The sequence below is a fragment of the Cnephaeus nilssonii genome (assembly GCF_951640355.1).
Source record: "Cnephaeus nilssonii genome assembly, chromosome: 13".
NCBI classification, from domain to species: domain Eukaryota; kingdom Metazoa; phylum Chordata; class Mammalia; order Chiroptera; family Vespertilionidae; genus Cnephaeus; species Cnephaeus nilssonii.
Window position 1 is genome coordinate 18,686,789 of NC_137084.1, and position 26,585 is coordinate 18,713,373.

General features: G+C 41.9%; 2 protein-coding genes across 2 annotated transcripts; both read right to left on the reverse strand.

The window, feature by feature from the left end:
* Nucleotides 1-6,378: 6,378 nt before the first annotated feature.
* Nucleotides 6,379-7,314, reverse strand: LOC307109351 (olfactory receptor 5M8-like; the record flags this gene model as incomplete). The annotated part of the gene is made up of 1 exon (XM_079788037.1): nt 6,379-7,314. The coding sequence occupies one exon, from the start codon at nt 7,312-7,314 to the stop codon at nt 6,379-6,381; it is 936 nt and encodes a 311-aa protein (XP_079644163.1).
* Nucleotides 7,315-11,310: 3,996 nt separating this feature from the next.
* On the reverse strand, nt 11,311-18,791 carry LOC307109352 (olfactory receptor 5M5; the record flags this gene model as incomplete). Its single annotated transcript, XM_079788038.1, has 2 exons — nt 11,311-12,269; nt 17,840-18,791. The coding sequence occupies 2 exons, from the start codon at nt 18,789-18,791 to the stop codon at nt 11,311-11,313; spliced, it is 1,911 nt and encodes a 636-aa protein (XP_079644164.1).
* Between the last annotated feature and the right edge of the window lie 7,794 nt (nt 18,792-26,585).

A 26,585-nucleotide genomic window follows, 5' to 3' on the forward strand; every position in this document is an offset into this window, starting at 1 on the left:
CCGGAGGGCTAACTGAGCGGAAGCTATACAACTAGAATAAAAGAGAGGGGTACGCGGGATGAAGCTGATGCCGGTGACCCAAAGACCACACTTTAAAAACTACGGCTCAGGCGACACAATGGCGGCCTGGAACGTGCTCGGTGCAGTTCCCCCAGCAGTCTCCGGCTGAGGGGAAGGCTTCACTCGCTGCCGAGCACGGACAGACGAGCCCCTGGGAGACATGGGGCGGGAGACTACGCGCTTGCTGACCTCCGAGTCCTTCAAGAATCTCAACACCCCGGAAGCGGCCAGGTGCGCACGCTCGGCGACCGGCCACCGCTGCAGACCCAAGGGCCGACGCAGCCACCCCGGACCAGCCCGCCGCCGCGCACCGGGCACACCGGAGCTTCGCCGAGCCCGCCGCCCAACGAGTTCTGCGGTGGCTGCCCTGGAACTCTGAGAAAATGGCCGAAGGAATTGCTGAGAGGGAATTGACCAACAGGAATTGGGATCAAGAAGACGAAACCCCGCTGGGTCCCGGATCCGGGTGAAGCCGCGTGCCCCTGGGTATGGGTGAGGCTGGGAACTGGGTCAGGGTGAGGCTGGGCCCCGGGTCCGGGTGAGGCCACGTGCCCCTGGGTCCGGGTGAAGCTGAATCCTGGGTCCGGGCGAGGCCGTGCGCCCCTGGGTCCGGGTGAGGCTGAATCCTGGGTCTGGGCGAGGCCGCGGGCCCCTGGAGCCGGGTGAGCCCTGGGCCCCGGGTCCGGGCGAGGCCGCGGGCCCCTGGAGCCGGGTGAGCCCTGGGCCCCGGGTCCGGGCGAGGCCGCGGGCCCCTGGAGCCGGGTGAGCCCTGGGCCCCGGGTCGGGGCGAGGCCGCGGGCCCCTGGAGCCGGGTGAGCCCTGGGCCCCGGGTCGGGGCGAGGCCGCGGGCCCCTGGAGCCGGGTGAGCCCTGGGCCCCGGGTCGGGGCGAGGCCGCGGGCCCCTGGAGCCGGGTGAGCCCTGGGCCCCGGGTCGGGGCGTGGCCGCGGGCCCCTGGAGCCGGGTGAGCCCTGGGCCCCGGGTCGGGGCGAGGCCGCGGGCCCCTGGAGCCGGGTGAGCCCTGGGCCCCGGGTCGGGGCGAGGCCGCGGGCCCCTGGAGCCGGGTGAGCCCTGGGCCCCGGGTCGGGGCGAGGCCGCGGGCCCCTGGAGCCGGGTGAGCCCTGGGCCCCGGGTCGGGGCGAGGCCGCGGGCCCCTGGAGCCGGGTGAGCCCTGGGCCCCGGGTCCGGGCGAGGCCGCGGGCCCCTGGAGCCGGGTGAGCCCTGGGCCCCGGGTCCGGGCGAGGCCGCGGGCCCCTGGAGCCGGGTGAGCCCTGGGCCCCGGGTCCGGGCGAGGCCGCGGGCCCCTGGAGCCGGGTGAGCCTGGGCCCCGGGTCCGGGCGAGGCCGCGGGCCCCTGGAGCCGGGTGAGCCCTGGGCCCCGGGTCCGGGCGAGGCCGCGGGCCCCTGGAGCCGGGTGAGCCCTGGGCCCCGGGTCCGGGCGAGGCCGCGGGCCCCTGGAGCCGGGTGAGCCCTGGGCCCCCGGGTCCGGGCGAGGCCGCGGGCCCCTGGAGCCGGGTGAGCCCTGGGCCCCGGGTCCGGGCGAGGCCGCGGGCCCCTGGAGCCGGGTGAGCCCTGGGCCCCCGGGTCCGGGCGAGGCCGCGGGCCCCTGGAGCCGGGTGAGCCCTGGGCCCCGGGTCCGGGCGAGGCCGCGGGCCCCTGGAGCCGGGTGAGCCCTGGGCCCCGGGTCGGGGCGAGGCCGCGGGCCCCTGGAGCCGGGTGAGCCCTGGGCCCCGGGTCCGGGCGAGGCCGCGGGCCCCTGGAGCCGGGTGAGCCCTGGGCCCCGGGTCCGGGCGAGGCCGCGGGCCCCTGGAGCCGGGTGAGCCCTGGGCCCCGGGTCCGGGCGAGGCCGCGGGCCCCTGGAGCCGGGTGAGCCCTGGGCCCCGGGTCCGGGCGAGGCCGCGGGCCCCTGGAGCCGGGTGAGCCCTGGGCCCCGGGTCCGGGCGAGGCCGCGGGCCCCTGGAGCCGGGTGAGCCCTGGGCCCCGGGTCCGGGCGTGGCCGCGGGGCCCCTGGAGCCGGGTGAGCCCTGGGCCCCGGGTCGGGGCGAGGCCGCGGGCCCCTGGAGCCGGGTGAGCCCTGGGCCCCGGGTCGGGGCGTGGCCGCGGGCCCCTGGAGCCGGGTGAGCCCTGGGCCCCGGGTCGGGGCGTGGCCGCGGGCCCCTGGAGCCGGGTGAGCCCTGGGCCCCGGGTCGGGGCGAGGCCGCGGGCCCCTGGAGCCGGGTGAGCCCTGGGCCCCGGGTCGGGGCGTGGCCGCGGGCCCCTGGAGCCGGGTGAGCCCTGGGCCCCGGGTCGGGGCGAGGCCGCGGGCCCCTGGAGCCGCGTGAGCCCTGGGCCCCGGGTCGGGGCGAGGCCGCGGGCCCCTGGAGCCGGGTGAGCCCTGGGCCCCGGGTCGGGGCGAGGCCGCGGGCCCCTGGAGCCGGGTGAGCCCTGGGCCCCGGGTCGGGGCGAGGCCGCGGGCCCCTGGAGCCGGGTGAGCCCTGGGCCCCGGGTCGGGGCGAGGCCGCGGGCCCCTGGAGCCGGGTGAGCCCTGGGCCCCGGGTCGGGGCGAGGCCGCGGGCCCCTGGAGCCGGGTGAGCCCTGGGCCCCGGGTCCGGGCGAGGCCGCGGGCCCCTGGAGCCGGGTGAGCCCTGGGCCCCGGGTCCGGGCGAGGCCGCGGGCCCCTGGAGCCGGGTGAGCCCTGGGCCCCGGGTCCGGGCGTGGCCGCGGGCCCCTGGAGCCGGGTGAGCCCTGGGCCCCGGGTCGGGGCGAGGCCGCGGGCCCCTGGATCCGGGTGAGCCTGGCCCCGGGTCCGGGCGAGGCCGTTGGCCCCTGGATCCGGGTGAAGCAGTGCCCCTGGGTCCAGCCGAGACCAAACCAGAGGGAGTCGGACCTGCATTACCACCATTTGTCCACCATCCAGAGCTGAGGGGTCAGTGCCGACATGTACTCATAGGGAACCGGTGGACATTGATATTGGGTCTCAAAAGAACTGTTGGTCCAGAAAGAAACTCACTACAGACTGATTCATTGGCCTGTCAGCATAACTATTATTGCTCGTCGCACATTCAATTCTTATAAGTATATCTATAGTGACACATGATTTCGCTCATCTAGGGGAAATGATGAACAACATAGACTGATGAACAAGAACAGAACCAGAAACAAGGAGGCATCGATCGGACTATCAGGCCTCAGAGGGAGGATAGGGGAGGGTGGGGGGAGGGGGGAGAGATCAACCAAAGGTCTTGTGTGCATGCATATGAGCCTAACCAATGCTTAAGTTCAACAGAGGGTTGGGGCATCCAAGGGGAGGGGTGTGGGATGGGAATGGGGGGATGAGGACAAATATGTGACACCTTAATCAATAAAGAAATTTAAAAAAAAAAAAATACTTTGGGGACACAATTCATGAAACCGAATTCAGGTCATTGTCTTCATCATTTCAAGTTCTCTAACTTATTTCCTACTTTGTTTGTCCTTTAACTAATTCACACAAAATATGTTCTCAGTGAAAAGTTCAGTGCTGTTTACTCCCCAGAATACAAATATGAATAGAATATCTGTTCCCTAAAAGAAGTTTGCACATTGATGAGATACTTAAATAAATAATACTAGGTACAAATGATTAGTTTCCAGAACAAAAACACATGGAATGTGAGACACTGGTAACTACCAATGACAACAACAGTGCTTCATATAGACAATAATCAACAAATATACACTGAGTGGCCAGATTATTATGATCTCTGAACTCATAATAATCTGGCCACTCAGTGTAGACTGAACACAGAGTTGGGATTTTAAAATAAGGCTTTTCCATGTATAAGAACTGCATTGTGGGTAGTTAGAAAGAAGCAGAGGACTTACTAGCCAGAGGCTGGGGGCCACTACCTCCTGGTCCCTTGACATAACAAGATTTGCAAGCTTTTCCTTGTACATAAGTACACTGAGTAGCCGTATTATTATGCGTTCAGAGATCATAATAATCTGGCCACTCAGTGTATGTTAAATATATGAAAGACTATATTTAATTTGTTGTTTCTACCATGCCTCCCATGTTTGGTTTCCTGGCATCAACATCACCTGTTGTTTCTCCCATTTATTAAGCTCCAGACACATGGCCTTTCTTTTTGTTATTCTAACATGCCAGGCTTCATGCCTAAAACTTTGATTCTCCTGGTTACAATTCCCAAAGACTTTGGTTATGATTGCCTTATGCTGTATATCTAGACTGCAACTCAAATGTCACTTCTCCAAGAGTCCTTTCCCATCCATTGAAGCTAACCCATTAGCATGACCTTCACTTCTGATGTTGCCAGTTACCATCTTCCATATTGACTTGTCTTACTCTCTCCACAGCATTTACCCATACTTGAGATATTCCTTTTTTAATTTATCTTTATTGTTAAAAGTATTACAGAGGAGGTATTCTATCTGTTTGTTTGCTATCTGACTCCCCTCCCTCCTAAAGCTTAATAGAGGACTTTTTTGTCTTGTTTATTGTTGAATCTCCAGTTTCTAATATATTGTCCAGTGATCAACATAAGTTCAGTGAATGAACACTTTAAACCAATGATAGCAATCACTGTCTTAACAGCTCAGCAACAGATCTAGAAAGCAACCTTGCAAAATCCAAGAGTAAGATAGAAGCCTCTAGGGAGAAAGTGTGCATATTATAGGTCATCTATCACTTTGTCTCTATAGAAGGTCCTGTATAGTTCAGTGACAGTTTTGGGGAAAGTAGATATAAAAATAAAAGCAAAAGTAAAGACAACTCTCAACTCTATGAAAATCAAACAATTGTGCAAACAGAGAACTACATTCATAGTATTACTAATGATCTTAGTAATTAGTATTGGTAATGCTCTCAGTGTTACTCATAGTATTATTAAGGTATCACTAATGATATATTCATAGTATTTTAAAAAACAAATATTTATTTAAGAAAAAATTCAAATGTGGCCAGATTGTGAAGATGAGAAGAAAGAAGTGGTGGTTCTTGGATAGGAATTCAGGAATTTGTGGAAGAATTGTAATATTTTATTTTCAATAAAAAAAGATGTCAATCAATCATGTGCATGATTGAAAAATCAACAACTAGACATATCATGATATAATTTAAAATGAGTTAATTACCAAAGGAAATAATAAGAAGATGATATCTATGGGAAGACAAGAGTGAGTAAGAAGTGAGACAAAGGTTCATATAAGTCTTATAATATGAATTGACTTTTGAAACAATATACATAGTTTACATTAGCAATTAAAACAATAATTACAATAAATGATTTTAACTAAACACGTGCATATATGTAAAAACATAGAAAAAAAAGACTGGAAGAATATAAAATCCCAATTGTGATTTTTTTGAGGGGGTTGTGGTGTTTAATTTCTATATGGTATGCATCCCACCTGTTTAAATTTTATATGATTAATATTGTATGAGGCAGGAGAGGCTATTTCCTAGAAATAAGTAACTCAACATATTGCAGTAGTTTATAAAACAAAGGGCATTTCTCATTCATTCTATGTTTCTATTATGAATTGACAGTGAGCTCTGTTTCACATCTCCTCACTCAAGAACCCATGATGCTCATCATAGAAATAAAAAACCCACTGAAGGGTTTTCTTACCAACAATTATATGCTGAACTGAGAATTGACACATATGAACTCTAATCTAATTCATTGTCCAGAAATAGCAACACACTTTCACCTAAACCCAAAAGAGAAACATAATTCTATCATGTGCATAAAAGGCAAAGAAATTACAGTAACTGGTGAACAAAATGACTGACAATTATAAAAATGTAAACTTTTATAATAAAAACTTTATTTACTATGTTTTGATTTTAAAAAACCATTAAACTTTTTAAAAATGCAGTGTTTTCCATTGGTATGCCATATTTCTTATTTTACCATAACTTAGGAGAAAGGTCTAAAAAGTGTTTTAGAACCAAAAGAATCCTATATAATAAAAGCCTAATTGTCCCAGGAGTTCGACTGGGAGTTCGACCGCTCGCTATGATGTATGCTGACCACCAGGGGGCAGTGCAGACCATGGTGGGCATCGGCAATGCAGCACTGGCAGCGGGCGGCAGTGGAGGCGCTGCAGGCCCCAATGGGCCCCGACAAGAGCAGGAGTGTGGCGGGATGGTGGAGCAGGTGAGTGGGTGGCGCCAGGCCAAGGTGGGGTGCCAGGCAGGGCTGCGGGGCTGCAAGGTTGGGGGCATGAGCTGGGGCTGTGAGGCTGGGGGCACGAGCTGGGGCCCAATCCCCAAAGGCCACCCTGAGGGACCCCACCTGTGCACGAATTCATGCACCGGGCCTCTAGTAGTGATATATTTTAGGGAAATAATTTTTTCCTGAACAGCTCTCTGGTTAATGCTTCTTTCACATCTTTATTTCTAAGGCTATAAATCATGGGGTTCAACATGGGAATTACTGTGGTATAAAATACAGCAACTTTTTCCCCCTGTTCCACAGATTCCTTTGAGGGGGGTCTAAGATACATGATGAAGAGAGTTACATAGAATACAGTGACAGCTGTTAGATGGGAGCCACAGGGAGAGAAAGCTTTGCGCCTGCCTTCTGTGGAATGCATCCTCAGGATAGCAGAAAAAATATAAAGGTAAGAAACCAGGATGATGAGGAGAGAAAAGGTAAGGTTACTTCCAGTACAAACCAACATTGACGTTTCTTTTATCTTGGTGTCAGAACAAGCCAGTTTAAGCAGTGGTGGGTCAGCACAGTAGAAGCGATTAATTTCATTGGGGCCACAGAAGACTAATCTGTAGGTCCACATGGTCTCCATCAGTCCAGTGAGCGCTCCATACACATAACGCACCATGATGAGGGTCACACACACACTCTTGGACATTTTGACACCATAAAGCAGAGGGTTGCAGATGGCCATGTATCGATCAAAGGCCATCACAGCCAGACTATAGAGCTCCACATGAACCAAAGCAATATAAAGGTAACACTGCACCAGACAAGCAGGGTAGGAAATGGTTTTCTTCTCTGACAAGAAAAGCGCCAGCATCTTCGGGGTTATGTTGGAAGAGAAGCACAGATCCACCAAGGATAAGTAGCTCAGGAAAAAGTACATGGGCATGTGGAGCCTGGCATTGACCTGGATGAGTACAATCATCACCAGATTCCCTGCCATGGTGACCATGTAAATGACCAGAAACAGCAGGAAGAGGAGAATCTGCAATTCCAGGCGATTGGTCATTCCAAGGAGAATAAACTCAGTCACCGAGGTGAAGTTTCTTCTCATGGTCTCCTTCAGTGAGAGAAGGGAACTGGACACGTATATTGGATTACAGCAAAATAAAAAATTATATATTACCACACAATAATGATCTTGGTTTTCCTTCTCAGCATTTGTTTTCACCCTATTTCTACTTTTTCTTGGTAAACTCAGTCTCAGTCAAGGATTGCAAACTAGGGGTACTGAAAGCAGCTCTCTTGACTTTTGTGATATGGACCACCATTCTTTCTTTGTTTTGTTTTGTTTTGTTTTTCCCTCTCTTGCTTTTCACTTCCTTCTAATGATTCCTCTCTCTCTCTCTCTCTCTCTCTCTCTCTCTCTCTCTCTCTCTCTTTTTCTCTCTCTCTCCTTTCTCCTTCTCTTCCTGTGCCCCTGCTTTTTATTTGACAAAAATACTTATGAGTATACCCACCCCAAATATAATCTTCAGGACTAAAAAATTCCTTTACCCAGGATTATCATAAGAACAGAGGATGAGTTAAGAGAGAGAAAAGGACCTTCTATGAAAGAGCAATATTTTTAAATGTTGTTTTTAATAACTTTGACACTATTGATTCCCTGCAGGAGAATCCCTAGAACTTAAGTTGGTCTAGTTCAATGCTTTCTCCCCTTTCAGACTCCATAGAATAAGGACTTTTAGGTGGGACAAAGGAATTTTTCTTCTTCTTCTTCTTTTTGAAAATACATACATAATTGCATTTGACAATTGCCCAATCTTTAAATTCTCCAGCCATTAGCACCCCCTTAGAATTATCTTAGAGAGAATTGCTTAGAGTGTAGAGGGACAGAAATTCTCTCCTTTTATTTTCCACTGTGAAAGGTGAGGCAGGCATCAGATGCTTGTCCCTTTTATCTAATGTTAGTAAGTTAGTGATTCAAGGTGGGCAAAATATTTTGCATCAAATTGATAGCAGCAGAGCCTAAGGACAAGACTGATCTTCCAAAGGAACACTGTGACGTTGGAGCTGCCTAACCTCCAGAGCTCCCTGGGTGGCTCTCCGTCTCTGAGCCTGGTATTCTGTCTGCACACTGACTTAGAAAAACCACATATCCTTTTAGAACAATTTCTTTCTGCCTGAGATAGAGTTGACTTCTGTGGCTTGCAAAGAAAAAATTCATACTAATGTTCACTAAAATATACATGTTTATTTTTCTATGTAAAGCTCATCTATATTCGCTGAGAACATCCTGTTCAAAGCTACTCTTTGAATATGAATGGGGCCCCACAGTTTAGTGATTTACATGACACCGAGTTTACTTCTGTTTAATCATAGTAGTGATGCACTCTCCTCCATTGTTATATGCCAAATTCTTTCACTTTTTTCTTCTGGTTGTTTGTTTACTGTCCTTTTGAGATAAATTTTCATACGTGAAATTCACACACTTTGTGTGTTTTTTAGTAAATGCATACACCCATGTAACCTATAATGAGAAATTCTTAGGTCTAAGTTAGGACTAGATCAAACAGATTAATTTCTCAACAGGATTATACTGACTTTCAGTATAAAGTTATTTAAATAGCATCTGGTCATAGAGAGCTTGAAATAATTATATGGGATAATATATAATTAATTAACATTAAAATGTTATCCTAAAGAAAATATTGAGCAAAAATAAGCTCTAAGGTGGAAAAGAAACTTTTGAAATAAGCCAAGAAAAAATGTCTCAATTGGAGGATGACTCATTACAGTTCTGTGACTTTTCCTCTGTCACTGGAAGCAAGATTCACATATGTGACCACCAATCAGTTCTAACACTTACTTTGTTCAGACCTGCATGTTCTGAAATAACATTTTACTGGAAGCTATGAGTATGTTGGAACAGGAGCACAAGGAATGATTAAGTTTTTGTCTCACACAACCACAAGACTATCTTCAGTTTACTGGGAATAAATTGCTTCCTTCCTCTTTTGCATTAGCACTTCCATCTTTTTATATTAAGCACTTAAAAAGTTGTAATGATCTTTCTCTTTACAGCTTCATGAACTCAAGAACCTATACAATCTTAGAACTCCTAAAGGTTCCTTCGTACTTGGAGCAGTATTTGGCTTAATGTAAATGCCCAGTACACGTTCATTGCTTATGTTATGTAGTTGCAAAGTCACCTGGAATGTTAACATCGCCAAAGAATTAACTTATCAAAGGATAATTGTAGGTAAAATTTGAACAGTGGTACAAATAGCAAATATCTGTCTCTTAAAAATTAGATAAATAGTCCCAGGTCCGGGTGAGGCCGTGGGCCCCTGGATCCGGGTGAGGCCACGCGACCCTGGGTCTGGGAGAGGCCACGCGCCCCTGGGTCCGGGTGAGGCCACGTGCCCCTGGGTCCAGGGGAAGCTAGATCCCGGGTCCGGGCGAGGCCGTGTGCCCCTGGATCCGGGTGAGGCTGGGTCCCGGGCCCGGGAGAGGCCACGCGCCCCTGGGTCCGGGTGAGGCCATGCGCCCCTGGGTCCAGATGAAGCTGAATCCTGGGTCTGGGCGAGGCCATGTGCCCCTGGATCCGGGTGAGGCTGGGTCCCGGGTCCGGGTGAGGCCGTGGGCCCCTGGATCCGGGTGAAGCCGTGCCCCTGGGTCCGGCCGAGACCAAACCAGAGGGAGTCGGACCTGCATTACCACCATTTGTCCACCATCCAGAGCTGAGGGGTCAGTGCCGACATGTACTCATAAGGAACTGGTGGACATTGATATTGGGTCTCAAAAGAACTGTTGGTCCAGAAAGAAACTCACTACAGACTGATTCATTTGCCTGTCAGCATAACTATTATTGCTCGTCTCACATTCAATTCTTATAAGTATATCTCTAGTGACACATGATTTCGCTCATCTAGGGGAAATGATGAACAACATAGACTTATGAACAAGAACAGAACCAGAAACAAGGAGGCATCGATCGGACTATCGAGCCTCAGAGGGAGGATAGGGGATGGTGGGGGGAGGGGGGAGAGATCAACCAAAGGTCTTGTGTGCATGCATATGAGTCTAACCAATGGTTAAGTTCAACAGGGGTTGGGGCATCCATGGGGAGGGGTGTGGGATGGGAATGGGGGGATGAGGACAAATATGTGACACCTTAATCAATAAAGAAATTTAAAAAAAAATTAGATAAATATGAGAGATAAGGGAAGACATACAACCCCTGGCCCCAGAAGGCTAGAATGACAGAAATTACAATTCGTTCTAAGACAAGCCATATATTTTTGTAAGGGCCATTCTTAGCCTGTTTCAGGAGTTATATCTAAAACAAATAATAGTCTGGAGGTTCTTGTTTCCTGTTATGGCAGAAGAAGGAAGTGTTTTATTGAAAGTAACTTTCATAAGTAGAGATAAATAAATGGATGTCAGGCAAGGACATGGGGGTGTCATAGTAAATCCTCTTTTCTAGAGGTGACAGCAAGCCTCAACAGCATGATCCCATGATTTCATTTTTACAGAAACCATGGGATCAAAATCCCTATATTGCAAATGCTACAGAATTATAAAACACTAAAAATTAGCTCATGTATGCAACATGTGTATTAAAATTGCATGTATATGTGTATATATATGATCATACCATATATTGATTTGTAGATATATAAAAATTTTCTTAAGACATAAGAAACTATTAATAGTGAGGATTTTGAGAAATGAGAATAGAAGATCAGGATAGAGAAAAAATATATTTTATTTTTTTACTTTATACTCTTCTAGAGTGTTGATGTTTTACTCTATGAATGTTTTGTAATCTAAAAGTAATATATAAAATTATAAATGTAAAAATGTATATAGGAAGAGAAAGTATATCCATATGCATATATAACTCCCACCTCTTTAGATACACAATGCATTCACACGTCTCATAGAAAACCATGCATCCTCTATACACGTCTTTTATGTTTTGTAGTTATATTAGAGCTTTCATCAACAATTTAAAACTTATTTTACTATAAATGCAGTTAAAGTCAGATCCAGCTGTTATAAATATAACTTTTATTTAATTTTTAAAGAAAGATACACTATGATTTTACTTCAAAAGTACATTTCTTCTAACCAATTTCCACAAAGCTTGTTTCACATCCTTATTCCTCAGACTATAAATGATGGGGTTCAACATAGGGCTTACAAAAGTGTAGAACACAGCAATAATTTTGGACTCCTCCACTGACTTGTCCGTGGGAGGTCTAACGTACATGCAGAAGAGGGTCCCATAAAACACAGTCACTGCCACCAGGTGGGACCCACAGGTGGAAAAAGCTTTCTGCCTGCCTTCAGCAGAACGTATTCTCAGGATGGCAATGAGAATGAAGATGTAGGAGATGAGGATAATAAGGAGGGAGTTGGAGAGGTTAAATCCTGCTACCACGAACATGGATGTCTCCTTAATGAAAGTGTCAGAGCAAGAGAGTCGGATGAGGGGTGGGTCAGCACAATAGAAGTGGTTGATGATGTTGGAGCCACAGAATGTCAAGCGGTATGTCCACATGGTTTCCATCAGGCCACTAAGGAACCCATAGACATATGGACCAGCAATCAGGCGAATACAGACACCTTTGGACATCTTGCTGCTGTAAAGCAAAGGGCTACAGATGGCCATGTACCTATCATAAGCCATTACAGCTAGCATGTAATATTCAGTTATCACCATGGCAATGAAAAAGTAACACTGGACTAAACATGCAGCATAAGAAATGGTTTTCTTTTCTGATAAGAAGTTCACCAACATCTTAGGAGTCACGTTCGTGGAATAGCACAGATCCAAGCAGGACAAACTGGCAAGAAAGAAGTACATGGGGGTGTGGAGTCTTGAATCTATCCTGATCAATACCAACATGCCCAGGTTCCCTCCAACAGTGATCAGGTAGATCACTAGGAACAGCACAAAGAGGATGGGCTGAAGCTCTGGACGATCCGTTAATCCTAAAAGAATAAATTCAGTCACCGAGGTAGAGTTTCCTCTGACCATTTTCTTAGGGGCCAGCATTGCTCACTTAGATGAATGAAAATAAATTAAGAAGTGAATGAGAAGTCCGTCATATGATTCTTTTCTTTTTCTCTCATTTTCCTTCTCTCTTCTTCTTCCACTCTCAGTCGCCCTCACACATAGCTATTATTGGAATCTGAGACTGTAGCAGTGGGTACTTCTAAAAGAAGGTCAGCCCTAACCGGTTTGGCTCAGCGGATAGAGCGTCTGCCTGCGGACTGAAGGGTCCCAGGTTCAATTCCGGTCAAGGGCAAGTACCTTGGTTGCGGGCACATCCCCAGTGGGGAGTGTGCAGGAGGCAGCTGATGGATGTTTCTCTCTCATCGATGTTTCTAACTCTCTATCCCTCTCTCTCTTCCTCTCTGTAAAAAATCAATAAAATTTAAAAAATAAATAAATAAAAGAAGGTCAAGGACCCTATTACCTAGGTATATAATATTCAGATGATTCCCAAATAAAATGACCCTTGTGACACCAAGTTGTTTTGTAATGTGGGAATGATGACACAGTTTGTCTAAAAATGGACCGAACCACAAAGTGCCATTTGCAGTACACCGTAAAATCACAGGCTTCGTCACTGAGCTCAGTATTTGTTTCTGGACAAAATGGTAATGTGTTTGAAAATGTTTTTCGGTCATTAGCAGTTGTGCATATTTAGAAGTTCAACCTCTGAGTACTGCACTCCCTACTGAATTAGACAGCTTAAAATTATAGAGGTTTGAAGCAAATTCCCTGGGACCTGTTTGACCCATTATCCATGAAATATAGGAGATTGTGGTATCTATCCCTAAATGAATAGATCAGAGATAAGAACCTTGAAACTGGAAATAAATCCCTAGATATATTACTGATGGAGAAATTTTCATTCAGAAGAGTTTATATGAATAAGAGCAAGAGAGACATAGATGAGGAAAAGAGAAATAGTCAAAACTTAGATCATAGTTTTGTTTGCTTATTTTTTTTCATTTAACACTAATTGCATTCAGGCATCAGGATAGGTATCAAAGAATGATAAGCTTCAGCTGGGGCTTAGAGGTAACTAAGAATTTTCTAGGACGAGTGTAGGGAGGACTTTCAGTTAGTGAGGTTGGTCTATGCAGAGACAGCAGGCTTTCAAGAGAAATCAAAGATACTCCACCTAGAGGCAGGCATGAATTTTCTGTTGTGTCAAATGAAACATTTAAGAAGACAGAGCAAGAAATATCACATGATCTCGCTCATTTGTGGAATATAATGAACAACATAAACTGATGAACAAATACAGATCCAGAGACAGAGAAGCATCGATCAGACAGTCAAACCTCAGAGGAAAGGCAGGGGGAAATGTGCGCCTTAGTAATGTAAATCTTCTATTTTTGTGACATGCAGATACTCATCTAATCTTTAAATCTGTACAACCATGTCCCAAATAGTAGCACCTGGTGGATCATCATATTACATGAAACAACGAATAAAGACAAAAATAAAGAAAATAAAAATGTAAAAAAAATAGGTTGGAATTTAATCTGCCTATTTTCTACCCTTTCCTGTAAATAGGCTCAGCAACCACATTCTACAGTTATGGAAGGAAAGGCTGTATTTTGATAATAGTATTTTTTCTCATGCACACAGGCACTTCAGTTTTACAAAGCAATTATGCTATTCTAATCTATTTTACCTTTAGGAGAATCCTGCAACTGACAGAACAAGTACAATTAGGAATGGGGAAAATAGGGCACAAATAAAAATTAAGCTTGCTGTCACCTGAGTTTTTATTTTTTAAAATATATTTTTATTGATTTCAGAGAGGAAGGCAGAGGGAGAGATTTAAAAAAAAAATCAATAATGAGAAAGAATCATTGATAAGCTGCTTCCTGCATGCCCCCAACCAGGGATTAAGCCCGCAACCTGGGCATGTACCCTTGATCAGAATAGAACCCAGAACACTTCAGTGCATAGGCCAATACTCTATCCACTGAGCACAGTTCTGTCACCTGAGTTTTTAGATTAGTATTTCCATAACTGTGTTCAGCGAAACAAATGCATATCGAGTAACAAAAACTGGTCTATGATAAAAATAAATTTTAAAATGCTGAGTTTGGAGGGAGAAAGGGAGTTGGGTTAAGGGTTGCAGGAAGTCTCAGAACCTTTTATATACAGATATGCACTGGAATCTACAGGAGCGGGGCAAGATATGCTGCCTTTCCTAAACTCACTTGTTCAAAGAGCCTGGAGCTTAAATGCTCTCTTTGGGCTAAGAAAATCTCATTGGGGGGAAGTTTTATCTCTTCAGGCTCCAGTTAAAATCCAAATGTCTAAGGTAGCAGGATCACATTGGACTCTGTCACATGTACTGTTTCATATACATAAGGTCACCATTTTTGTAGTCCCATAAGGTAGATTGAGTGAGAGACTAGGGGCTAGCTATTGAAGCCAAAGAAAGAAGCACAGAAAATAGAAATGAGTTATTGACATTTAGTTTTAGTAATTTAGTCTAGAAACTATCACAATAAGTCATTAAGACTTAAATTTGCAAGAATAGCTGAGAAAAATGATATTTTAAGGTAGAAAATAAAAAGTACATGAGTCATATAGGTGATGGAGCCATGCATGTCATGTGAATATAAATTTCCCAGATTAGAGCACTCTGCCATGTGAACTCTAGCACCTTCTCACGCTCTTAGTTTTTTATTCCAGTGTCTCACAAATATAAGGGCAAGATGGATATCCTGAATACAATGTATGAACCTAAATTATAGATCATGTTGTACATTGTGACTTCATACTAGTCAATCATACAACAGTAAAAGAGTATTAGAAAACATTCCTTTTACCTTAACATAGTGACTTTCTTTCTACGGAGTCCTCATTTATTCAGTATCAGACTTTGACTAAATAATTTCTATAATTGCCATCACTTGGAAATTCTGACTCATCATTTAGGTAGTTACAAATCCCACACTTATTACTAGTCATATAATTTTTAGTGAATAGTAAATTTTCCCCAAAAGTTTATCTCTCCAATAATATAATATAAAGTTCTATGAGAGTTTTACTTTAGCTGGAATGAGTATAATTGTGCTTGAATTTGTCCTTCTTCAAAATTATTTTGTCAAGGTTTTTTTGTGTGTTTTTTTGTTTTTGTTTTTTGTGGGGGAACTGTTTTTTTTTTGATAGATATTATTCTAAAAATAATTTATTACATTGTCAACTGCTTACTCTAAAATAATTTATTAGATTGTCAACTGCTTACTCTAATATAGTTATTTATTGTGTACTAAATTATTAAATGAATGGCAAGAATGCTATTTATAAAGTAAAATTATTACAGTAAACACATAATTCCAATAAAATTTTATCTTGTTTAGTGACCAATCTAAATAATATATACTGAGAAATTATGCTAACATTCAAAACTGCTTTTGTTGTCACCTGACTCCTACTCATGAAGATTCAAAACTGAAACAAAAAGAGAAAGTATAGGCCTAACCTATGTGGCTCAGTTGGTTGGAGCATTGTCCTATGCACCAAAAGGTGGTAGGTTTGATTCCTGGTCAGGGCACATACCCAGTTTGTGGGTTCAATCCCTCATCAGAGTGCTTATGGAAGGCAATCCATTAATGTTTCTCATTCTCTCTCTCTCCCTTCCTCTCTCTAAAATCAATTTCTTATTTTTTTTAATTAAATAAATAAAGAGAAAATGCAAGCATGGAAGTCAGAACTTTCATACCTACCTGACCCAGGAAAGATTTTCTCAGAGACACTAATGGTCCAAGGAATGAGTTGCTGGGAATGATTTATACACTTGCAACTTGGAACTTATATCCCTGAAGTATTTTTTAACACACCCTGAAAAAATAATTATCATGTTACTACTGTAAGAGAAAACTCCAGGGGAATAGTAATTTATGTCAACTCATTGTCATTAGAGTGTTGGATTATGCACAATGGATTACATCAGATTGTAATTGTTTTGAGCTGATCGCTTTAGGAGTTTCTCATAGAATTTTTGCCTTGTGGATCACCATTTATTCCAATCAAATCAGTAATAATTTAAGATATAAAATAATGACTTAATTCATGGACTTTGATGTTTCCCCAGTTGAATTTGTGTATTATACAGTCCCTTCCACAAAATGACTACTATTTGCTAAAAATACTTTCATATCTAGAATAAAGTGGTTAAATTACAAAATCCAGTAAGTAAAATCATTTGGAAAAGAAAACATAATGACTTGAATTATAATGTAGTTAGTTCAAGGTGTGAGTGAGGTCTAGGACTTGGAAAGTAATATATTGTTCAAAACCTGGTGAGCAATTACTTTATCAATATGTGATTCATTTGCCCAGAGATGAGAACAGAGTAAAAGGAAATGATATATCTACCTTTTCTTTCCATTTACCAAGTATCCAGTTATCTACAACAACAAAAATGTAATTATTGATGATAGATGTCTTAACCAAACTTAATGTAATAATCATTTTCCAATATATACATTTATAACCTTAAACAATGTTATATGTCAATTTTATCTAAAAAAAAGCTGGAAAAATATTAGTCAATAAATTTTCAAGAATAAAATTATAAGACAAGGTCTTTGACCAGAGAACATACAAACATGTAACAATAAAATTTCTTTTAAAGTCCCAAATGTATTGTCATTAACCACTCTCTGGTAAATAATTCATAGATTAAAGAAAAAGTCACCAAGAAGATAAGAAAATATAGAAAACTAAACTATTAAAAAATAGTAGCTTTCAGCTAAAACAGTGTTTAGGTAAAATGTACAAAAACTTATATGACAAAAATGTGAGACTGAAATCAATAACCTAACATTTATTTTAAAAAAAAAAAAAAGAAAAGATAACTCCAGTTAAGTATTAATTTTTTCAAATCCAGGTGCTACAGAAAGCATTCATTCTTTTCCTAGAACTGAATTTATGGATCCAGGGTTGCAATTCAGAGGAAGAAGGTAGAACCCTATAGCTCAGAGGCCACAAACTAGATCCACAAACTCATGTTTATGAAAGAATGCTTATTCTAGTCCTCTCTCTACCCAGTCACATACTGAACATTTCTCAAGCACATAAACAGGAAACCATTATTCTGACCCATGGTTTATGGTTTTACTTAGTAAGTTGGGGTAGAAGACATATTTCTTTAAAATAGATAGCAATAAGAACAGAGTAAATTCAAGAAACTGGGCTGAAAGCATGTTTATCCTGTCTACTGTCATAAACAATAAGAGCACATCAGTGCCCCAGGTCACTCCAAGAGGAAGTTTCCACTGAGAGCACTTCTGCTCAAATTTAATGTATTTACAAATCACATAGGATCAGGCTGAAACACAGATTTGGATATCGTAGGTCTGAGGTACAGAATGTGATGCCATGTTTCTAAAATCTCCAAGGTAATGTTGTTGCTGCTGGTTCCAGGACCACACATTGAGGGGCAACGGTATAACTCATTTATTTTTGCCCAGAACTGAGCTTAACAGATTACCTTGAGACATACCCATAAAGAATACCCAAACTTATCATCAGTATACAAAGACATTTGAGCCCAAGGTTTAGAGTTATGGTTTATTGGGAAATGGAAGCATTGCCATCCTAGTGACCACGTTTCTTCTGAGGACATTTTTCAATGCCTGCTTCACATCTTTGTTCCGCAGACTGTAGATTAATGGATTCAGCACTGGATTTACAAAGGTGTAGAAGACAGCTATTATTTTGGATTCCTCAACAGTCTTTTCTGTCGGTGGTCTTACATACATACAGAAGAGTGACCCATAAAATAGAGTAACAGACATTATGTGGGAACCACAGGTGGAGAATGCTTTGTGCCTTCCCTCTGCTGATTTGATCCGGAGGATAGCGGCAATAATGAAGGCATAGGACACCAGGATGATGGTGAGGGAGCTGGAGAGATTGAAGCCAGCTGATATGAGCATGGCAAGCTCTTTGATATAAGTGTCAGAACAAGAAAGCTTAATGAGTGGTGGGTCAGCACAGTAGAAGTGGTTGATGACATTGGATCCACAGAAGGTCAAGCGGAAGGTCAGGATGGACTGTAACAGGCCATCTGAGAAGCCATAGACATAAGGAAATGTGGCCAGGCAGGTGCAGACCTGCCTGGACATTTTCACATTATAGTGCAGCGGGTTGCATATGGCCACATAGCGGTCATAGGCCATGGCTGACAGTATGTAAAACTCTGTGAGAAGGAGCGCAATGAAAATGTAACACTGTGTAAAGCAGCCAGCAAAGGTGATGGTCTTCTTCTCTGAAAGGAAGTTAGCCAACATCTGTGGGGTGGCGTTGGAGGTGTAGCACAAGTCCACAAAGGCTAAATTGGTGAGGAAGAAGTACATGGGGGTGTGAAGGTGAGAATCCAGTCTGATCAACACTATCATGCCCAGGTTGCCAAAGAGAGTAGCAAGGTACACAACCAGAAACAGCACAAAGAGGAGAGGCTGGAGTTCGGGGCGATCTGTGAGCCCCAGGAGAATGAATTCTCTTATTGCACTGCCATTTGTGATGGGCATTTTCTGAGAATCTGTGCCTGAACTTGAAACAAATGGATAATAAGGTCAGACATGAAGGTACACATAATGTTACTGATTATTGAAATGTTTTTCCCCCAAAATCCATATAATTCAAAATGAATACTATCATAAACCAACTTTGTGCTTCTACTAAACCATTTATATTTTTTGCCTTTATATTGAATTACTATTATACTTATCTACACTTATATCTACAGTTATATCTATAGATATGTATACTTATACACATCCTTAAGTTGATATATACAGCTTACATTCATATATCCATACATATCCCCTTTCTCCATGAACTATTTTTGCCTCTCAAACTCTACATATCCTATAAAGGTCAAATTCAAGGCCAGTTCTTTGTGAAACACTTCTCACTCTACTCTCTTACATGAGATTGAACTCATCCCTTTCTGTGTTCCATTTCCAGTGTACCCCACATACCACTAATTTATTCCAGTCCATTGTTGTACTGTTACTTCTAAGCACATACTTATATACTGTATTTAAGAAGAAAAGAAAAAATAGTATAACCATGAAAGAATAAATTGCATGCAATGTTTTACTCATCTCTATATCTCCATGAACTTTTCATGATGTCATATCCTCAGAAGAATTAAGGGATTTTTAAGGAATTGCTTGAAAATTTGTTAATCAAGCAAATTACAAAAAAAGTTTGTTTCAGAAAGTCTGATGTGAAGATTCTAATGCAGATTAAATTCCCAGAATCACAATTTAGAAAAGCATGGTCACAATGGTCCCATAAACATATGATAAATAAGTGAACAATGAATAGTCAAATCAAATGAACACTCACACAGTATTTTGAGGGTGGTTTAAAGCAATGGCATAATCCTATATCCTATATAATAAAGAGCTAATATGCTAATTAGACCAAACAGCAGAATGACCATCTGGAGGACTGTCCAGATGGCCTTCCTGATGAAGCCGGGGCTGCGAGGGCCGGCCGAGGCTGTGAGGGGCTGCGAGGGCTGATCCCCTTGCATGAATTTTGTGCATCAGACCTCTAGTGTGTTTATAAATAAAAGAAATGTTTTAGATGGTTAATATTTAATTAATAAAAACTTGTATTTACCTAGAAGTGTTACAATTTATATGGCTTTTTATCTCTCCTTTGCATCACAAATAGTGCTGAATTCCCTCTTCCTTTCTCTTAAGATGCTTTTATTTTTTGCCTTTTCTTTCATACTTAAGTTTTTTAAACCTGCCCAATTCTTGCCTGATTTTAAAATGTCACTAAAAGTTTCTTTAGTAAAAATTTGAGAAAGATGGTGACAAAAATATCTCCTCTACCTAAAATATTAAGTATTTAATAAACACACTAATACTATAATACTAGTTATTGGGAACATATAATTATCCTTCACCATGAGTCACTTGATTTTCCCAATGTAAGGAGGAGGATGATATCTATTTTGTCTCCTTCTCAAGCCATCATGGACATCAAATTAAATATTCATGAAACAAGTAATTATGGGTACCTAACATAGCATATGATTAGTCACTGTAGATACAAAACGAACAAAAAATTCAAAAACCCCTGCCTTTCTGGCATTATATTCTAGTGGACAGAGACAGATATTATTGTAAGTAAGTACATGGTGTTTTAAACAGCACTGTTATGGAGGAAAAAAAACAAAGAAAATAATGTTTGGGGAAATGGTAATCAAATTTTAAAAAGTAGCATCAGAAAAAAAAAAAAAAAACACCTCAGGAAAAGGTGACTTAGCAACAAACTGAAGGAGGAGGAGAACAAGCAATAAAGTGATTTTAAGAAGGTGTTCTGCCCTAGCTGGTTTGGCTCAGTGGATAAAGCGTTGGCCTACAAACTGAAAGGTCCCAGGTTCAATTCTGGTCAAGGGCACATGCCTGGGATGTGGGCTTGATCCCCAGTGGGGGGTTTGCAGGAGGCAGCCGATCAATGATTCTCTCTCATCATTGATGTTTCTATCTCTCTCTCCCTCTTCCTTCCTCTCTGAAATCAATAAAAAAATTTTTTTTAAAAAAAGAAGGTGTTCTAGGAAGATAAAGAGCAGGTGCTAAGATACCATATGTGGTCTTCCTTTGGAATTGCTAGTGGTGTGTGTGTGTGTGTGTGTGTGTGTGTGTGTGTGTGTGTGACACTGAAATAGATTTATGTTTTGTCTTCCAATTCTATGCCATTGGAAACTACAGATGAAGAAAAGTTGTCTACTCCTAATCTGTTTTCAAAATGATTTTTCTGTTTACAGGAGGGAGAGTGAATGGGATTACCTCCATTTCTTCCTCATTGCCCTCTCCTCCTTCTCCCTCTCATGATATCTTAGAAATGTTCTAACAAATAATTAAGGCAAAGAAATATTGAAATTCAAATTATAAAATGTTTAGAGACAAGTAGTCAGCAAGTAATATCAATTCAGGAGAGCACCTCCAAGGAAAGAAGAGTGTACAATAGTATTCCGGGGTGAGAGGTGGATCTAAGGACCAGCACATCGTCTTGTGTTAACTTGGCACATGCAACCTGAATGGATCAACCCACATTACATGTGTACACTAATGCCTAGCTCGTCAGCAAGCAGCCCTTATGATCAGATGCTCATGAAAAGGAGAGCACTAAGCCACTCATTGAGTTTTATCTTTGTTTGCAGAATAATTCCATCAATCAAACAAAGGTTTTAGGTGGGTCTGGAACCTTTTTCCCGCTTTGTGACTAACTTACTCTGTGAACTTGAGTGACATTTAGCTCAGTTGCAACTTTTTCACAATAAATAAATCTAATTAGATTATGCCAGGCCTGCTCTAACATGTCTAAACAGTCAATACTTTAGTACTTAGAAAGTCAGAATTTCATGAGCCTAATTCCACTTAGTGATTCTGATTCTGGCTCCATCAGTTATGAATTCCATGCCAGTGTCAGAGTACTTAACCTGTCTTTGTGGTTTTCCTAGCTGTAAAATGGGAAATGCAATTGTCAAGAGTAATAAAATAGTTAACTCTTTTAAAGTACTTAGAAAAAGTATTTAAATAAAGTAGACAAAGAATGAGTAGGGCAAGAAATAGAGTTAAGACTTTTTATAGTTGAGCTTCCCTTTCTAATTCTTTTCCCACAGCCCTTGAGAGAAAGGCATGTCCTCATTCACAGCTGAAACTCAAAATTCATGAGCCCACTGATTTGCAAAGTAATGAAAAAAAAATCTGATTTTTGAGGATGAAAAATGCATATAATCTGTGAATCTCGGTTTGAGACTTTAATACAATTTCCTTTTGACTCAAAATAAGGAAAGTAAGAAGACTTACTTCTGGTTCTGATAAGCACCTGTTTGTCAACCTCTGATTAAGGAAGTTTCTTGATGCCTCTCTCAGCTGGTAAACATAGCTGTATTTATATCTGGATGTAGGATAGACCTGCTCTTAAAGGAAATTTCAAAAGGGCTTAAAAGTATCAGCAATGAGTGCTACTTTGGGAATCACCCTCTTGGGTTTAATTGGAGCACTCTAGGAACAGAACGCTAATCATATGCCTCAGTCATATTTTCTATAATTTTAAATCCACCATTTGTCCTGAGAGCTCTGTGGAAGACACAAATAGGTGTCATTTCGACATTTTGATGATGGTCTGATTTTACGTGTGGTTTTTTATCTTGGGTGGTTTTTTTTCCTATCTCTTCTGAAAATCCAGATCAATGTCCTCTATCATAAACATTGATGCCTTGAGTAGGGTCTGCTATGAACAGGATTGTGAAGCAAACAGGGTCTTCACATACCAAGTTGAGTACTTTATAATTGTAGGTGACTACCATTCTTCAAGCTATAGTCACAATTTATCCTTCCTTCCTGCATCATTTTTTAAATATTCCCTTAGATATCCCCCAGTCGGTGCTTTCCTTATTCTCATCAGAATCAAGTTGGTTTGGGCAGTAGGAAAGGCTCAGATCGAATTCTTCTCCAATGCTTTCTCTGCTCCACAGCCCTGAACTTGACCTCCCTCCATGCATTGTAGCATTCTTCCCCTGTCCTCCTCGAACACTCTGTTTTAATAATCCAGTAATATTTCTATTGTCCACTAGACTGTAAACCCTATGGGCAATAACTGTAATCTTCACACTTAGCACAGGCCCTGGAAGATAATAGTTGATCAATAAACACTTTCTGAATAACTTAAGGAGTGTTCAATATGTACTTAATTCAGTGAATAAAAAATAAATATTGGTTATCTCCTCCCAGGTAACTTTGCATTTTATTGAGCTCATTCCCTTACCTCTCAAAAATTAAGAAGATGGATGGAATGAGTAACTAATTTGTTTAAGAAACTACAACAAAGAAAACAGAATGTGGGTAATTATTATAAGTAGTAAGCATTCAATACTTAACATGTACTATGCATTAGGCTTAGTACTTTACAAGTACTCACTTAGCTAACTCACATAACTCCATGGGTTATTAGAATTATTATATTAGTTTTACAAATGGCAATTTTGTATATCTTGGAAGGAAATGCCAAAGATGATCAGAAGGATGCCATGACATGGGTAGGTGTGCAAATTGCCCAGCAGGAAATGTACCACTTGTGATGCATAAAGAGTAAAATAGCACCACACCGCCTCACTTTTGTGGCTATTTGCCCTGTGAGCTCTTAAATCAGGATATGGTACCTTCCAGTGAGGAAATTGGCCCAGTTTGGATAGGAAAGAAAGAATAATCAACACATTTACAACTGATGATGCCTTCCAAAATAGATTAAACCATAGGTAAGGAATATTTGTGAAGGTGATTACCAAAATAAGAGGGTAAATACAGGACTAAATAGAGACCATAAATAGTTTTATTTCTTATTCTCATAGACATCATTATTGGGTCAATGAAGTTGGTTTCACCTGTCTTCTGAGAAATGATGGAAGTAGACTCTGGAGAGATTATAGGTACTTCTGTTCATTTTAAAGATATCTCCTGTCATAGATCATTCAAGAAAATAATGTTCTAAGCTTTCAGATGAGGATTGGTAAAGCTATTCTTATAAAGTAGTTTGTAGTAATGAAGGGATTGATGAATTGGTCCCAGAATAAAGAACCCAAAAACAGACTGATACATACATGAAAACTTGATACATGACAGAGTTTATACTAAAAATGTAATGAGAAAGGTATGAAGTATTAAAAAAAAGAGAAAATTAATTATTTTTCTTAAAAATAAGATTAGAGTCTATCCTATCTAATAAAGACAAAATATGCAAATTGCCATAACTCTGCAACAAAGATGGCGGCGCCCACAGCCAATAAGGAGGGAATATGCAACTTGACACAACAAGGCGAGAGGTGGAAGGTGGCTCTGGCCGGAGCAAAGATGGTGCCGGCAGCCAGGGGAAGGAAGGCCTATTCTTGCATGAATCTTTGTGCATTGGGCCTCTAGTTTTGCAATATTTATGATAGCAGAAAGAATACTTAAATATGCAAAAGCAAAACTTTAAAAAACGAAAGGGTAGAAGAATTCTATATAATAAAAGGCTAATATGTAAATTGTCCCCTGGACCGGAAGTTCCACCAGGAGTTCTACTGGGAGTTCAACCAGGGGGTGGGGCTGGCCGGCCAACCTCCCACATCCCCTCCCCCTGGCCAGCCCAGCCCAATCTGCCCCATTGGGGGAGGGCGGGCCAGACCCCACCCATGCACGAATTCATGCACCAGGCCTCTAGTATCTTTGTAATAGGAAAGCATTGTTTAAACAACATTCAAAACACAACTATAAAAAGATTGATAAATTTGAACTACCTGAAAATGAAAAATTTCTACACCACCAAATATATCATACACAAAAATATAATTCAAACTACAAAAAGGTTGAAGATATCTGCATTGCTTAGATCATTAAAAAATTAGTACCTAGTACAAAATACATAAGGAGCTATAACAAATGTGAAAAATAAAGATAAAATAACCCAGCTGAAAAGTGAACAAGAATGTGGGCCTACAACTTTTTTAAAAAAGAAAAATTCCCAATTAGCATCAAGCATTTACAAATACTTAAATTCTCTTGTAATCATAATTCAAAAACTTAGCCCTAGCTGATTTGGCTCAGTGGATAGAGAGTTGGCCTGTGGACTGAAGGGCCCCGGGTTTTATTCCAGTCAAGGGCATATGCCTGGGTTGCAGACTCAATTCCCAGTAGGGGGTGTGCAGGAGGCAGCCGATCAATGATTCTCTCTCATCACTAATGTTCTATCTCTCTCTCCCTCTCCTTTCCTCTCTGAAATCAATAAAAACATTTTTTTTAATTGCATTAAAAATTTTTTTTCAAAACCTTAAACAAGAACTGAGACTATATTTCGCACCAACAAATTGGAAACATTTTTAAAGTTTGGCAGTATATTGTGTTGACAAGAATATGGAGTTAAGGATACTCTCACATAGTATTGGCACGAGTGTAATTTGATAAAATAATTTGACTATATCTAGTAAATTTACAGATGCTCATGTCTCATGACTTAGAAATTAGTATCTTGAATACATATATGAAAATAATTCTTGTACTGCAATACATTCAGAATTTCACAAGAAAATTTATTGCTGGATTTTCATATTATCATGAAATAGAAAAATGTAATTGCCCATCAATAATAGAATAGTTAAATACATTGTGACAATATATATTGACATAGAATACAGGGTGGGACAAAAGTAGGTCAACAGTTGTTCATATGGACAAATACATGCAATTTATGAATATTATAAATAGCTTTATTGACTCTGTGTTTACCATACTTACAGCTGTAAACCTACTTTTGCCCCACCCTGTATATCATTGAAAATGCTGCTGATTCGGCATGAATAAGTATAATGCATGATTCAGCATGTATGTCTAACAATGTATATGTAGTAAAAAATGAAATAAATTACAGAGAACTATATAGAGTGATGTTATGTATATCAAGTTTTAAATATAGAAAATAATATAATTTTGTGTATACAGAAACACTATCAAATGACAAAACTCTACATAAGAATAAGAAACATTAAATTAATAGAAGAATTTAATGCAAGAAATGGGAAGAAAAAAGAATCAGTCAGGGAAGACTCACTTTTAGAAATATCTGAGTCTCTGAAATATTTGAAACAAAAATGGCATTATGAAAACACCTGGTAATGATCATTAGGGCTTACACAGTGGTCTTTCTATTATTTATTTTTGACTTTATGTTGGAAATAGTATACAATAAAAAAATTAATAAATTAAGATACTAAACTGGTTTTTAGGTGGGGATGCTTATTGTTAAAAATATAATAAAAATAAAAAATAAAACCCTTTCTAAAGAAAATGTGGCATTTTCATCTTAGATTTTTAGTCTAAGATACCCAAAGATCTTCATTGCTATATAATTTGTATAAAATGAAGAAGAAAACAAAACTCATCTGCCATGGTTAAAGAGTTTCTGGAAAATAGTTTTAAAATTATTAAGCACTATAAAAATCTGATAGTTATTGCCATAGCATCAGTTGGTAATTCTGTCTCTTATAACTTTGTATCAATATGAGTATCATGGATGCAATCATCTGTTCTTTATCGACTTTAACAAATAGCAATGCCTTCTGGTAATGCCTTGAGTTCCAATGAACTATTTTTTTTAATTCACTGACATGATACTGTAAATGCTAATAAATAATTTGACACATTCTGCCAAGTTCCATATTCTAATTGTGGGAGATAAAACATATTCAGTGATAGAAAGTGATTCGTTCATTTAAAATGCTCATTAATTGGTCCAATAATAATGATTTATTGCACACCTGTGAC